The 14,813-nt window shown below is 43.7% G+C and overlaps 1 protein-coding gene across 5 annotated transcripts; it reads left to right on the plus strand.

The window, feature by feature from the left end:
- Positions 1 to 3,934: 3,934 nt before the first annotated feature.
- On the plus strand, positions 3,935 to 14,605 carry LOC135557912 (breast cancer metastasis-suppressor 1-like protein-A). Of its 5 annotated transcripts, XR_010458281.1 has the most exons (10): positions 3,935 to 4,258; positions 4,501 to 4,591; positions 4,742 to 4,869; positions 7,200 to 7,279; positions 7,641 to 7,737; positions 9,974 to 10,060; positions 10,164 to 10,228; positions 10,308 to 10,356; positions 12,736 to 12,862; positions 13,105 to 14,605. XR_010458281.1 is itself a non-coding variant. In XM_064991617.1 (9 exons), exons 1-9 carry the CDS (start codon positions 4,168 to 4,170, stop codon positions 12,810 to 12,812), a joined length of 765 nt encoding a protein of 254 aa, XP_064847689.1. In that variant the 5' UTR covers positions 3,935 to 4,167; the 3' UTR covers positions 12,813 to 14,605. The 5 variants fall into 5 exon arrangements, 4 of the variants coding, with proteins under 4 accessions (XP_064847689.1, XP_064847691.1, XP_064847690.1 ...); XM_064991617.1 differs by having other exon boundaries at positions 12,736 to 14,605; XM_064991619.1 differs by lacking the exon at positions 12,736 to 12,862.
- Positions 14,606 to 14,813: the final 208 nt, after the last annotated feature.

A 14,813-nucleotide genomic window follows, 5' to 3' on the forward strand; every position in this document is an offset into this window, starting at 1 on the left:
ATTCAATGGCAGGCAGATGTAGTTGGGAGGTTTTGGAGGAATCTATAGTGGGTAGTGATCACGATCCTATCATGGGGGAGGAAGAATCAGTAGGAGTTGATTGAACAGGAGCTGTCTCAGGTAGATCTTAATTCAGATATAGAAAGTCAATTATGGAATAATAGGAGCAATAGTAGTGACCTCAAGGCAGGTGATTCCTATGGGTACATGGGGGAGAAAGAGTAACGTAGTCCCTTGGTGGAGTGAAGGGTGTAGAGAATCAGTGAAGACTAGAAACAGCGCTTTCAGAATGTTGATAAGGTCCCATAATTACCAGCACCTGATTCAGTATAAACAAGCACAAGCAGTAGTAAGGAGGATCATTAGGACAGCTAAGAGGGAGTATTGGCACTGGTTCTGTGGAAACATAGGCAGGACCACTCCTGTGGGAGAGGTATGTGGGATGATTAAAAGGATGAGTGGGGTCAGAAGAGATTGGGATCTTCCTGTGCTGAAAAGTGGGGGAATTGTTGCAGTGAGAGATATGGAGAAGGCAGAGATGTCAGCCCAGGTATTTGTGAAGGTGCACAGCTCTAATAATCTGCCAGAAGAGGGGCAGCATGGGGGAGAGAGAGGGTCAAAGGAGAACATCTGGGGTTGCTGGATCAGAAAGAGATGGTGGGGGAGAGAGAGGGTCAGAGGAGAACATCTGGGGTTGCTGGATCAGAAAGAGATGGTGGGGGAGAGAGAGGGTCAGAGGAGAACATCTGGGGTTGCTGGATCAGAAAGAGATGGTGGGGGATACATTGAATGGCCCTTTTACATTGGCTGAGAAGAAGAGTGCATTAGCTAAAGCTGGGGTAACATTTTATTTTTCCTTTATTTAACTAGGCAAGTCAGTAAAGAACAAAGTCTTATTTTCATTGACGGCCTAGGAACAGTGGTTTAACTGCCTTGTCCAGGGGCAGAACGACTGTGTTTTTTTCTAGAAGGAAAGTTGTGGAGGAAATATATCTGAAGCTGAATGGAAGGAATCTGGAGAGGGTGGGAGGGGTTTAGGTTCCTGGGCGTCTGGTTTGACACTCGAATGACATGGGCGGAGCATATTAACAGAGTCGTTGTCAAAGCAAGGAAAATATTGGATGTGATGTGTTGCTTGTCAGGAATGGAGAGGGGGTAGATAGAATGGTGTTTAAAATGTTATATATAGCTCTGTTAATGTCATCAATGGATTATGGAAGTATAGCATATGGATCATAAAGCTAGATGTTATCCAGTCCCAAGTCCTAAGAATATGTTGAGGAGCACTCAGGACCTCCCGGTGGCAGCGATGCAGGTAGTGTTGGGAGAGATGCCGGTTAAGTTAAGAAGACAACAGCTAGCCATGACATATTGGGTAAATCTTAAAAGACATAAGGTCACACATCCGGAAAAAAAAGGTGCTCCTAGAGTGTTGGGAACATGAACAAAATCTGAATACAAGCTTTGGGTGGATAGGCAATTGCATGGCGAGAGAGATGGGGTTGTTTGGGAGGGAGTTTAGTCCCTCTGTGCTTTTTCCTGCTGTCCCACCTTGGTTTCTCCCTCAACCACCGATATATCTATGGTTGCTTGAGAGGGTAAGAGATGTTGAGGAAGGAGTAGATTCAGTTGTAAGTGAACATTTAATAACACAATACTATGCTCTCTTTAATAAATTCACAGATGGATCTAAGGACCCCGAAACAGGGAGGGCCGGAGCAGATTTGAGTGTTCCTGAGTTTAAGGTGGCAGCGACGAAAAGAGCTACAGAAAATGTATCTGTTTACCCAATGGAGTTGTTGGCCATACTATTGACTGCAGTGTGTGTGGAGGAGGTGAGGCCAGACAGGGTAGTCATCTGCTCTGACTTCTGTGCAGCACTGATGAACTTAAATTCATTTCTGTCTCAGAGCAGAAGTTTTGCAGTGCTTGTATAGGGTGAAACAGATGGGGATAATTGTGATGTTCCTCTGGGTACCAGCTCATGTGGGAGTAGAGGGGAATGAGGAAGTGGATATTATTGCCAAGTAGGCATCCTAATGTTGAGATGGAATTGTCTATCAGTAAAGCAGAAGCCAAGAGATTAATAAGAACAGTGGTTAAAAATAAGTGGCAAGAGTTGTGGATCAGGGAGAGTAAAGGAACACTATCGCCCCGTAGCACTCACCTCTGTCATCACGAAGTGCTTTGAGAGACCAGCCAAGGATCATATTACCTGTTACCTGCCACCTTAGACCCACTTCAATTTGCTTAACGCCCCAATAGATCCACAGACGATGCAATCGCCATCACTCTGCACACTGCTCTATCCCATCTGGACAAGAGGAATACCTATGTAAGAATGCTGTTTGTTGACTATAGCTCAGCATTCAACACCATAGTACCCTCCAAGCTCATCATTAAGCTCGAGGCCCTGGGTCTGAACCCCGCCCGGTGCAACTGGGTCCTGGACTTCTTGACAGGAATTCCCCAGATGGTGAAGGTCGGAAACATCACCTCCACTCCGCTAATCCTCAACACTGGGGCCCCACAAGGGTGCGTGCTCAGCCCCCTCCTGTACTCCCTGTTCACCCATGACTGAGTGGGCAAGCATGCCTCCGACTCAATCATCAAGTTTGCAGATGACACAACAATGTGGTGAAGAAGGAGCAACAGAGCCTCTTCAACTTCAAGAGGCTGAAGAAATGTGGCTTGTCACCTAAAACCCTCACAATCTTATGCACAATTGAAAGCATCCTGTCGGGTGTATCACTGCCTGGTACGGCAACTGCACCACAAGACTCTCCAGAGTGTGGTGCGGTCTGCCCAACGCATTACCGGGGGCAAACTACCCGCCCTTCATGACACCTAGAGCACCCGATGTCACAGGAAGGCCAAAAATATCATCAAGGACAACACCCACCCGAGCCACTGCCTGTTCACCCCGCTATCATCCAGAAAGCTTTGGTCAGTACAGGTGCATCAAAGCTGGGACAGAGAGACTGAAAAACAGCTTCTATCTCAAGGCCATCAGACTGTTAAACAGCCATCACTAGCACATTAGAGGCTGCTGCCTGTAGGCATAGACTAGAAATCGCTGGCCACTTTAAGGAATGGAACACTAGTCACTTTAGTAATGTTTACATATCTGGCATTACTCATCTCATGTATATACTGTTTTCTATACTATTCTATGGTATCTCATTCACTTAATAATGTTTACATATCTTGCATCACACATATATACTGTATTCTACACTATTCTACTGTATCTTAGTCCGTTCCGCTCTGACATCGCTCATCCATATGTATATAGTCTTAATTCATTCCTACTAAGATTTGTGTGTATTGGGTATATGCTGTGTAATTTATTTTAGATATGACTTGTTAGATAATACTGCACTGTCGGAGCTAGAAGCACAAGCATTTCGCTACACCCGCAATAACATCTTCCAATCATGTGTATGTGACCAATTAAATTTTGATTTGATTTATTTTGACACCTGTATAAGATCAAGGAAAAGGTGGGGACAGGTTGGTCCTCAGGCCGCTAGAGAAGGGAGGTAAAGTGTAGTCACAAGGCTGAGACTATTACACACAAGTACATTGAAAGTGGTGGGGAACATCCGGCTGGGAGGTGTGATCATTGTCAGGAGGTGATGGAGACAGTGGATGTTCTATTTCAGTGCCAGAAATATGTGAGAGAAAGGTAGCGATTGTTATTAGATTTGAGGTGTAATGGGGCTGAAGAGCCAGGATTAAGTGAACTGCTGAGACATCTTCAGGGGATGTCGTTTTTAATTATGTATTTCGTTTCGTTTGGGAGACGAGATTATTGGGTAGAATAAATCCTTCACTGTCTCTGGTCCACAATACAGACCGGTTGGTGGCGGTAATGCACCTTAAAGTTGGTTGCCAACCGCCATATAAAATCCACAGAAGAAGACTAATTTCTTCCCATTAGAAACGACAGGCTGTGGTCTATTTTGGGTTAGTTATTAAAAAAAAAATCGTTGTCCAGTTTCCGCTCTGTTTTAGCTATTTAGCTAACTAACAATCTAGTTCGTTGTTTAGCCGTCTTTGTTTATATTGATAAAACACTCTTATTTTGACACAATTTAGGTCGCCAACCTATCGTCAGTAATTTAATAAGTGCAAGCTCGCGAAAAGAAAGCAACCACGAAGAATATGGAGGTTGATTTCCCAGAGCAAGACGCTAGTAGCACGGACGAAGAAGACACTGTCAGCTCGTCTGTATCTGAAGATGGAGACAGCTCGGGTAAGGAATACAGTAAATGTAGCTAACTAGATTTAACTAGGCCAAATGCAGCTTGCTGTTATGCAGTGTCAAAATGTTTTACGTGTGTGTTAGTACAGTGTGCATGGCGATTTTGTTTATGGTCTCCTATATGACTAAAGTGATGCTGCGTGGCCATGTTGCTATAGTTGCTAGCTTGCTACTTCTACTTTGTTTACTGTGTTGGAGTTGTCTGACAGTTGACATGTGTATTTTGCCAACAGAGATGAACGACGAGGACTGCGAGAGGAGACGAGTGGAATGTATGGACGAGATGACTACCCTGGAGAAGCAATTCGGCGACTTGAAAGAACAGTAAATAAAATTGGCTACTTCGCAAATTGATTCAGTCTTACCAGATTTATTTATTTCTGATCCGTGTTTACGTGCATGTTTAAGCCAAGTGAACTAGCTACTGATGATGCTGCTATATTGACTCACCCCTGTCTATCTTGTTATGACTAGCCTGTACAAGGAGAGGCTCAGTCAGGTGGATATAAAGCTACAGGAGGTCATAGCAGCCTGTGCCCAAGAGTATCTGGAACCACTGGCCAACCTACAGGAGAATATGCAGATCAGAACTAAAGTGGGCGGTGAGTTTCCATGTCACTTTGCCTACACTAGATTGGATACTAACGTCCCACTTTGCATTTTAAATTTAGTTGTGACAGGCGGCTGATGTCAATGTCAGAAAGATCAGTGGTTTTCTAACATTTTTAGTTGTGTGTTCCTTAGATGACCTACCTACTGGGTTCCTGGGTAGGCTACCTCCAAATATAACTAACAGACATTTGTTTATATGCGTTGTCTATAGTCTCAGAAGGCTGGATCTATCATCGGCACCCACCAGGACAATCTAAAGCCCATCCTGGATATGCGGATCCTCAGAAAAATTAGGCGTATAGAAGCCAGCACGAGTCACCCCCTCCACAGTACCTGGAGAATCGCAGTGCTATGGCCAAGACAAGACACCCCCTCCACAGTACCTGGAGAATCGCAGTGCTATGGCCAACACTAGCCACCCCCTCCACAGTACCTGGAGCATCATAGTGGAGCATCACAGTGCTATGGCCAACACTAGCCACCCCCTCCACATTACCTGGAGCATCACAGTGCTATGGCCAACACTAGCCACCCCCTCCACAGTACCTGGAGCATCATAGTGGAGCATCACAGTGCTATGGCCAACACTAGCCACCCCCTCCACATTACCTTGAGCATCACAGTGCTATGGCGAAGACAAGACACCCCCTCCACAGTACCTGGAGAATCGCAGTGCTATGGCCAACACTAGACACCCTCTCCACAGTACCTGGAGCATCACAGTGCTATGGCCAACACGAGTCACCCCCTCCACATTACCTGGAGCATCACAGTGCTATGGCCAAGACTAGCCACCCCCTCCACAGTACCTGGAGCATCATAGTGGAGCATCACAGTGCTATGGCCAACACTAGCCACCCCCTCCACATTACCTGGAGCATCACAGTGCTATGGCCAACACTAGCCACCCCCTCCACAGTACCTGGAGCATCATAGTGGAGCATCACAGTGCTATGGCCAACACTAGCCACCCCCTCCACATTACCTTGAGCATCACAGTGCTATGGCGAAGACAAGACACCCCCTCCACAGTACCTGGAGAATCGCAGTGCTATGGCCAACACTAGACACCCTCTCCACAGTACCTGGAGCATCACAGTGCTATGGCCAACACGAGTCACCCCCTCCACATTACCTGGAGCATCACAGTGCTATGGCCAAGACTAGCCACCCCCTCCACAGTACCTGGAGCATCACAGTGCTATGGCCAAGACAAGACACCTCCTCCACAGTACCTGCCTGGAGCATCATAGTGGAGCATCACAGTGCTATGGCCAACACTAGCCACCCCCTCCACAGTACCTGCCTGGAGCATCACAGTGCTATAGCCAACACGAGCCACCCCCTCCACAGTACCTGGAGCATCACAGTGCTATGGCCAACACTAGCCACCCCCTCCACAGTACCTGGAGCATCAGTGCTATGGCCAACACTAGACACCCCCTCCACAGTACCTGGAGCATCACAGTGCTATGGCCAACACTAGACACCCCCTCCACAGTACCTGGAGCATCATAGTGGAGCATCACAGTGCTATGGCCAACACTAGCCACCCCCTCCACAGTACCTGGAGCATCATAGTGGAGCATCACAGTGCTATGGCCAACACTAGCCACCCCCTCCACAGTACCTGCCTGGAGCATCACAGTGCTATGGCCAACACTAGCCACCCCCTCCACAGTACCTGAAGCATCATAGTGGAGCATCACAGTGCTATGGCCAACACTAGCCACCCCCTCCACAGTACCTGGTGCATCACAGTGCTATGGCCAAGACAAGACACCCCCTCCACAGTACCTGGAGAATCGCAGTGCTATGGCCAAGACTAGCCACCCCCTCCACAGTACCTGGAGCATCACAGTGCTATGGCAGAAAGATGTATTTTAGCCAGGTCTAAAGCATAATGTTTCCGCTGATCCTTTTTAACACAAACACTTTTTATATTCATTGATGTGATGCTTGGAATGCCTGTGTGTCCTTGTTGTGTATTAATGGTGTATTTATTGGTAATGTCTGTGTGTCCTTGTTGTGTTTTAATGGTGTATTTATTGGTAATACCTGTGTGTCCTTGTTGTGTATTAATGGTGTATTTATTGGTAATGCCTGTGTGTCCTTGTTGTGTTTTAATGGTGTATTGGTAATGTATGTGTTGGCTGGTGCAATAACATGTCCCCCCCTGTGAAATTAATTAAGTACTATCGTATCTTATATCCAATGTACTGTTACACTGTAGATGTATGGCTCTGTTCTCAGTGACGTCCAACCTTCTGAAGGGTGCCACGACTAAAGAGATGTTTTCCTTGTCCTGTATCTTCTCTAGGGATCTACCAAGAGCTGTGTCTGGAGTCTGTGAAGAAAAAGTACGACTGTGAGATCCAGGCTGCCTGCCAACACTGGGAGGTCGGGTTAATTCAATACGATACAACTTTATTGATCCCCAAGGGCCAATTGTTGGGCCAGTTTATAATGTGACAGTGATCAAACGTGGAATTAAATCATTGTCTCTGGCCCTGTCTGAGGTTTCGGGCTGTAGAAAGCAGTTGGTTTGAATCCTTGCTTTCCCTTGTCTAGTCACATACAGGTCACCAATATGTCTACCTCAAGGAATGAAGGTTGCATGGCAAACTACTGGACAATAATGTAGAATTCTTTGCAGTTATACAATCAGCAAAGGTGCATTTTTGTATGTATTGGACCAGGGTCTCTCGCCATGGTTTTGGTAGTACTACAGTACTCATCCATGTTCTGTGTTTCCTCCCAGAGCGAGAAGCTGTTGCTGTTTGACACGGTGCACAGTCACTTAGAGGAGAAGATCAGACGCCTGGAGGAGGACCGACACAGTATCGACATCACCTCAGGTACAGGAGGCTATAGCCCTGGGCTATATGCAATACTCTGATCCTGTTAACTACATACAGAGGACGATGAGGAAGGGCTATTGCTGTACAGTCAATATTAGTTGGAAATGACTTTAAAGCCTGTTAAGTAAATGCTATTACTGACACGCCTGATTGAACTAAATGAAGGGCATGGAGGGTAGGTGATGTGTTGAATTAGGTGTGTAAATGCAGGGCTGGAGAGATCCTGCATATCCTACAATCTCAGGGCTACCAGCTTGGATTGAAAGTGCCTTCGCAAAGTATTCCTACCCTTTTACTTATTCCACGTTTTGATATGAATACTTATGAAATGCACATTGTTATATTTGGTAACACTTGCTTATTTTCCCTCGACTCCAACCACATTCGATTATCATTGAATCGATGAGGGTGGAGCTATGTCTACATAAGGGTGCAAATTCGAGACACACACACAAGCTCTGACGAAGGCCTTGAGGTCGATACGTGAAGCTTATTGAAGAGCAGTGATGCTATCAGGAGCATTGGGTTTCTTTTCTCATCTTGTTTGACTGAATTCAAAATGTATTCAATTTATGTTTTTTCTCTCACCCATCTACAAATGGTATCCCATAATGACAAAGTGAATTATGGGATTTTGTTTTACATTTTTGCAAATTACTTGAAAATGAACTACAGAAATATCTAATTTACAATAGTATTCACACCCCTGAGTCAGTACTTTGTAGAAGCACCTTTGGCAGTGATTACAGCTGTGAGTCTTTCTGGGTAAGTCTCTGAGCTTTTCTCTCTTGGATTGTGCAACATTTTCCCATTTATTATTTTCGAAATTCTTCAAGCTCTGTTAAATTGGTTATTGATCATTGCTAGACAACCATTTTCAGATTTTGCCATAGATTTTCAAGCAGATTTAAGTCAAAACTAACGTGGCAACTCAGGAACATTCACGGTCTTCTTGGTAAGCAACTCCAGTGTAGATTTGGCCTTGTGTTTTTAGGTTATTGTCCTGCTGAAAGGTGAATTAATCTCCCAGTGTCTGGTGGACAGCAGACTGAACCAGTTTTCCTCTAGGATTTTGTCTGCTTAGCTCCATTCCATTTATTTGTTTTATCCTGATAAAGCCCCTGTCATTAGTGATTAATAGCATACCCATAATATGATGCAGCCACCAGTATGCCTGTAAATATAGAGAGACTCAGTAATTTGTTGTGTTGGATTTGCCCCAAACATAACACTATTTATTCAGGACAAAAAGTTATTTGCTTTGCAACATTTTTTGCAGTTTTACTTTAGTGCCTTGTTGCAAACAGCATGCATGTTTTAGAATATTTGTATTGTGTACAGGCACCCTTTTCACTCTGTCAATTAGGTTAGTATTGTGGCGTAACTAGAGGTGTCACTACAGACCTGTGTTCGATTTCGGGCTGTATCACAACTGGCCGTGATCGCGAGTCCCATAGGGCGGGTGCACAGTTGACCGGGGTAGCCTGTCATTCATTGGAAATAAGAATTTGCTCTTGACTGACTTGCCTAGTTAAATAAAATAAAAATCTGTTTTTAAGTCACCATTGGCCTCATGGTGAAATCCCTGAGCTGTTTCCTTCTTCTCCAGTAATTGAGTTAGGAAGGACCCCTGTATCTTTGTATTGACTGGGTTTATCAATACACCTAAAGTGTAATTAATAACTTCACCATGCTCAAAAGAAAATTCAATGTCTACTTTTTATTTTTACCAATCTACCAATAGGGGCCATTATTTGAGAGTCATTGGAAAACCCTGATATTTGTGGTTGAGTCAGGGCTTGAAATTCACTGCTCAACTGAGGGACCTTACAATTATCTGTGTGTGGGTTACAGAGATGAGGTAGTCATTCAAAAATCATGTTAAATATTATTATTGTAAACAGTGAGTCCATGCAACTTATTATGTGACTTGTTAAGGAGATTTGTACTCCTGAACTACTCCTGTCTTGCTAATAACCAATGGGTTGACTACTTATTGCCTTAAGACATTTCAGCTTTTCATTTTTAACTGATTTGTTAAATTGTCTAAACATAATTTCACTTTGACATTATGGGGTATTGTGTGTGTGGGCCAGTGTCCAAAAATGGCAAAAAAATAAAAAAATCCTGTTGTAACAACATGTAGAAAAAGTCAAGGGGTGGGAATGCTTTCTGAAGGCACTAACTGTCTTGAGTGGCTTTGCGCTCTTCTTGCTCTGTCTCTGCATTCCAGAACTGTGGAACGATGGTTTACGTTCACGGAAGAACAAGACGAAGGATCCCTTCTGCCCTGTCAAGAAAAAGAAGCCTGTCGTCTCAGATATCCTTTCTGTCTACCCGTCTTACTCTATCGAGGCTGTATTAGATACAGGTACGGTCAGTGCTAATATCAATGAAGAGCTTTTTACTTAACCCTTTCCCACGTCCATATATTGTTTACATGTTGCAAGACCTTGATGTACTTGAAGACTGGACAGCAATACGAAAGGTATTTGAGTTAACCAAATGTAAGTCTTTGTTGTAATTTTGTTAGGGTTGGAATTTAACTTTTCAATCTTGTTCTGTATGCACCACAGGCGGAGGTGACATTAGGGTCGCACAGGGTCAAGGTTGATGGTAAGAATCTCAGATTTATGTCTTTCATTTGTTACAGTATCTGGTCCCACATTATATTAAGAGCAGGGATGAAAGTAGATTTTTACCTGTACGGTACCTTCTATGTTTACATTTATTATTATTTTTTATTTTTTTTTGGGGGGGGGGGGGGGGGATAGACAGAATGACAGAATCCCCATTCAGTTAATAGAATAAGTAAAATATATTTTATCACACACACTTTTAAGTCGGAAGTTTACAAACGCCTTCGCCAAATATATTTAAACTCAGTTTTTCAAAATTCCTGACATTTAAGCCTATCAAAAATCCCCTGTCTTAGTTCAGTTAGGATCACCACTTTTTTTTAAGAATGTGAAATGTCAGAATAATAGTAGAGAATTATTTCAGCTTTTATTCCTTTCATCACATTTCCAGTGGGTCAGAAGTTTACATACACTCAATTAGTATTTGGTAGCATTGCCTTTAAATTGTTTAACTTGTGTCAAATGTTTTGGGTAGGCTTCCACAAGCTTCCCACAATAAGTTGGGTGAATCTTGGCCCATTCTTTCTGACAGAGCTGGTGTAACTGAGTCAGGTTTGTAGGCCTCCTTGCTCGCACATGCTTTTTCAGTTCTGCCCATTTCTATAGGATTGAGGTGATGGCCACTCCAATACCTTGACTTTGTTGTCCTTAAGCCATTTTGCCACAACTTTGGAGGTATGCTTGGGGTCATTGTCCATTTGCGACCGAGCATTAACTTCCTGACTGATGTCTTGATGTTGCTTCAATATATCCACAAAATGTTCCTACCTCATGATGCCATCTATTTTATGAAGTGCACCAGTCCCTCCTGCAGAAAAGCACCCCCATAACATGATGCTGCCACCCCCGTGCTTCACGGTTGGGATGGTATTCTTCGGCTTGCAAGCCTCCCCCTTTTTCCTCCAAACATAACGGTGGTCATTATGGCCAAACAGTCCTATTGTTTCATCAGACCAGAGGACATTTCTCCAAAAAGTATGATCTTTGTCCCCATGTGCAGTTGCAAACCGTAGTCTGGCTTTTTTTTAATGGCGGTTTTGGAGGTTGTCGATATAGGACTCGTTTTATTGTGGATATAAATACTTTTTAACCTGTTTCCTCCAGCATCTTCACAAAGTCCTTTGCTGTTGTTCTGGGATTGATTTGCACTTTTCACACCAAAGTACGTTCATCTCTAGGAGACAGAACGCGTCTCCTTCCTGAGAGGTATGACGGCTGAGTGGTCCCATGGTGTTTATGCTTGCGTACTATTGTTTGTACAGATGAACGTGGTACCTTCAGACGTTTGGAAATTGCTCCCAAGGATGAACCAGACTTGTGGAGGTCTACAATTATTTTTCTGAGGTTGGCTGATTTTATTTAATTTTTCCCATGATGTCAAGCAAAGAGGCACTGAGTTTGAAACTAGGCCTTGAAATACATCCACAGGTACACCTCCAGTGACTCAAATTATGTCAATTAGCCTATCAGAAGCTTCTAAAGCAATGACATCATTTTCTGGAATTTTCCAAGCTGTTTAAAGGCACAGTCAACTTAGTGCATGTAAACTCCTGACCCACTGGAATTGTGACACAGTGAATCATAAGTGAAATAATCTATCAAAGAAGATGTCCTAACCGACTTGCCAAAACCTATAGTTTGTTAATTAACAAAACATGTGTGGATGGGGTTAAAAAATGAGTTTTAATGACTCCATCCTAAGTGTATGTAAACTTCTGACTACTATGTGTATATATATATATATATATATATCACGTCCTGACCATAAAAAGCCTTTATTTTCTATGCTGAAGTAGGTCAGGGTGCGACTGATGGGGTGTTCTAGTTTATTATTTCTATGTTTTCTATTTCTTTGTTGGCCGGGTATGGTTCCCAATCAGAGGCAGCTGTCTATCATTGTCTCTGATTGGGGATTATACTTAGGCAGCCTTTTCCCACTTGTTGTTTGTGGGATCTTGTTTTTGTGTTGTTGCTTTTGAGCCCTACAAGGCTGTACGTTCATTTGTTTGTTACTCTTTATTGCTTTGTTGCTGGTTCACATTTAAAATAAATGATGATGAACCCAAACCACGCTGCGATTTGGTCCACTCCTTATAACGATCGTTTTATTTATTCTTCTCCGAGTTTTAAGTCCATTTGCCAGTGTTTCATGTAGGTGACATGCTGAATTGCTAAATAATAGTGTAGCAGCCTACAGTTTCCTTGGCGTCTTTGTGTTAATTATTGTACCAGCTTAGTTTCACTCCTTATGTAAGACTTTCTGAATGTATGTATTTAGATAGTGAGGGTATATGTTAATACATAGTGCTAACAACTGTTGTACCTTCGGTATGACGTGTTTGTGCTGTGTGTGTAGTCCCTACCAAGGCGGACAGACACCACCATGTGGCGAGGTCAGAGGAGGGCAGACTGTTCTATGACAGCCAGTGGTAGTGCAGAGGACAGGCCTTGTGTATCAACAAGAATGACCAACACACTACCAGGTGTGTGTCTTGGTGTCTGTGTAGGAAATGTATGTTTTCAAATGGTGTGTTTGTGTGTTTCTGTATGTATATTTGCATGTGACGCATTTGAGCGTGGGAGCATGATCTTGTGTGGATACGCTGTTGTCGTTCATACTCTAGATTCAGGTTTTGTAAGTGAATTGGTGTAAAGAGGCATATAGGTGTATGTGATGAAAATTAATATATTTTATTATCCAATCCTCTTCCGTCTCTCCGCACAGCGCCATAATAACTGCCATAATAACCACCATAAACCATGACGAGGTGTGGTTCAAACAGCCTGACACCAAGTCCAAACTCTACGTCTCTCAGCTGCAGGAAGGCAAATACACCATCAAACACTCCTAATGTCCCTCACAGCCTGCCGTACTCTTTCACCCTGGATAACAGATGAACTCCACTGCCATAATGTCCTCTCCTTTATGTCAGTGGACTTAACCTGCTCCTGGAGAGCTACAGGTCAGGATGTGTAGGGTCAGTGACTGACTAATGCTCTTTGTATGTTCATTTGATCTGCAAGGCCAACAAGTGTCATTCCTTCTCTAAACTGGAAACGAGAGAAGTGAAATTCTGGTTGTAAGGAGGAGTGGTGTTGTAGTTGGTCTTTAGTGTATTTTACCCCCCCACCCCCCTTCTCCCTAATTGCTATCTTGTTCCATCGCTGCAACTCCCTATCGGGCTCAGGAGAGGCGAAGGTGAATTCTGAAACATGACTCGCCGCACTCCTTAACACCCGCCAGCTTAACCCGGAAGCCCGCCGCACCAATGTGTCGGAGGAAACACTGTTCAACTGGCGACCGGGGTCAGCCTGCAGTCACCTGGCCAGCCACAAGGAGTCGCTAGAGTGCGATGGGCCAAGTAAAGCAACCCCCCCCCCCCCGCAGTGCCTTAGACCGCTGCGCCACTCGGGAGGCCCCATAGTGTGCCTTTTTTTTAACAAGGTGATGCCTACAGTCTTGAACTAACCCTGCTCTTCTGGCCGGTGAGAACAGGACGAGGATCAAGTCAAGGACAATTGGTTGTGACTGGACGGATGGCTAAACCCTGGCCCTAGTGATGTGTTTCCTTCACTGTGAAACCCCCACCTCTTGTAGTATTCCATTTCTAGTCATCTTTCATGTCTCTGTTACTATTCTGATAAGGATGCACGGCTCTCGCTTTTTCTGTCTTCCTGCCCTCCTCAAGGGGATATGAGACCATTTTCACCTAACCAATGCTGTCAGATGTGTTGTCAATTGAAGGAAGGATGGATGTTAACTGTATTTTAGCATGGCCAAGGTCAGTAGAGATGTGTCTAAATGTCTGGTTGTTGGACAATCATGTCCATGCAATCCCAGTCTTTTCCACATTATTGCATATTGTGGGAAAGCATTTGTTTGTCTGTGTATAAAGTACCACCTGCCAACAGTTTTTTACATCTTAAGGATTCTCAACATATTATGAATTGTGTAGATGTTACATGCTGTATATAATGGGAGCATCTGCTGGGTTTCTTTCGCAGCCTATGAAGAATTCTACTTATGTCCGTCTGATTACGACCAGACCAAATGTTTCACTGCCATCAGTTGAACAGTAGTCCTGCTGCCTTGAGTTTTTATTTGTAAAGTTGTTTTATTTACACTCTGTCTGCACTTCATTGTCATGTTATGCGGGAGGAAAATCTGAATAAAATGTCAGTCACAATTCATGTACAGCAAATAAAATATTTAATTTTGTAGTAAACATGTAATTTGCGTTAGTTTGTAAAGATTGTAGAACCTTGACGCAATCCTATAGAAAAAAAAAATGGATTTACAGCCATTGCTTAAAGCAAAATAGTCTGGGTGGAATAGAAGGCCATATCATAATTCCTTTTTACATTGTCCGTAGTCAGTAAATCAGACCGCATGTCTAGTGATAGCTAAATCAACCTAAATCAACCTGCTCAGCA

Source organism: Oncorhynchus masou, chromosome 16 (assembly GCF_036934945.1).
Source record: "Oncorhynchus masou masou isolate Uvic2021 chromosome 16, UVic_Omas_1.1, whole genome shotgun sequence".
Classification (NCBI taxonomy): Eukaryota; Metazoa; Chordata; class Actinopteri; order Salmoniformes; family Salmonidae; genus Oncorhynchus; species Oncorhynchus masou.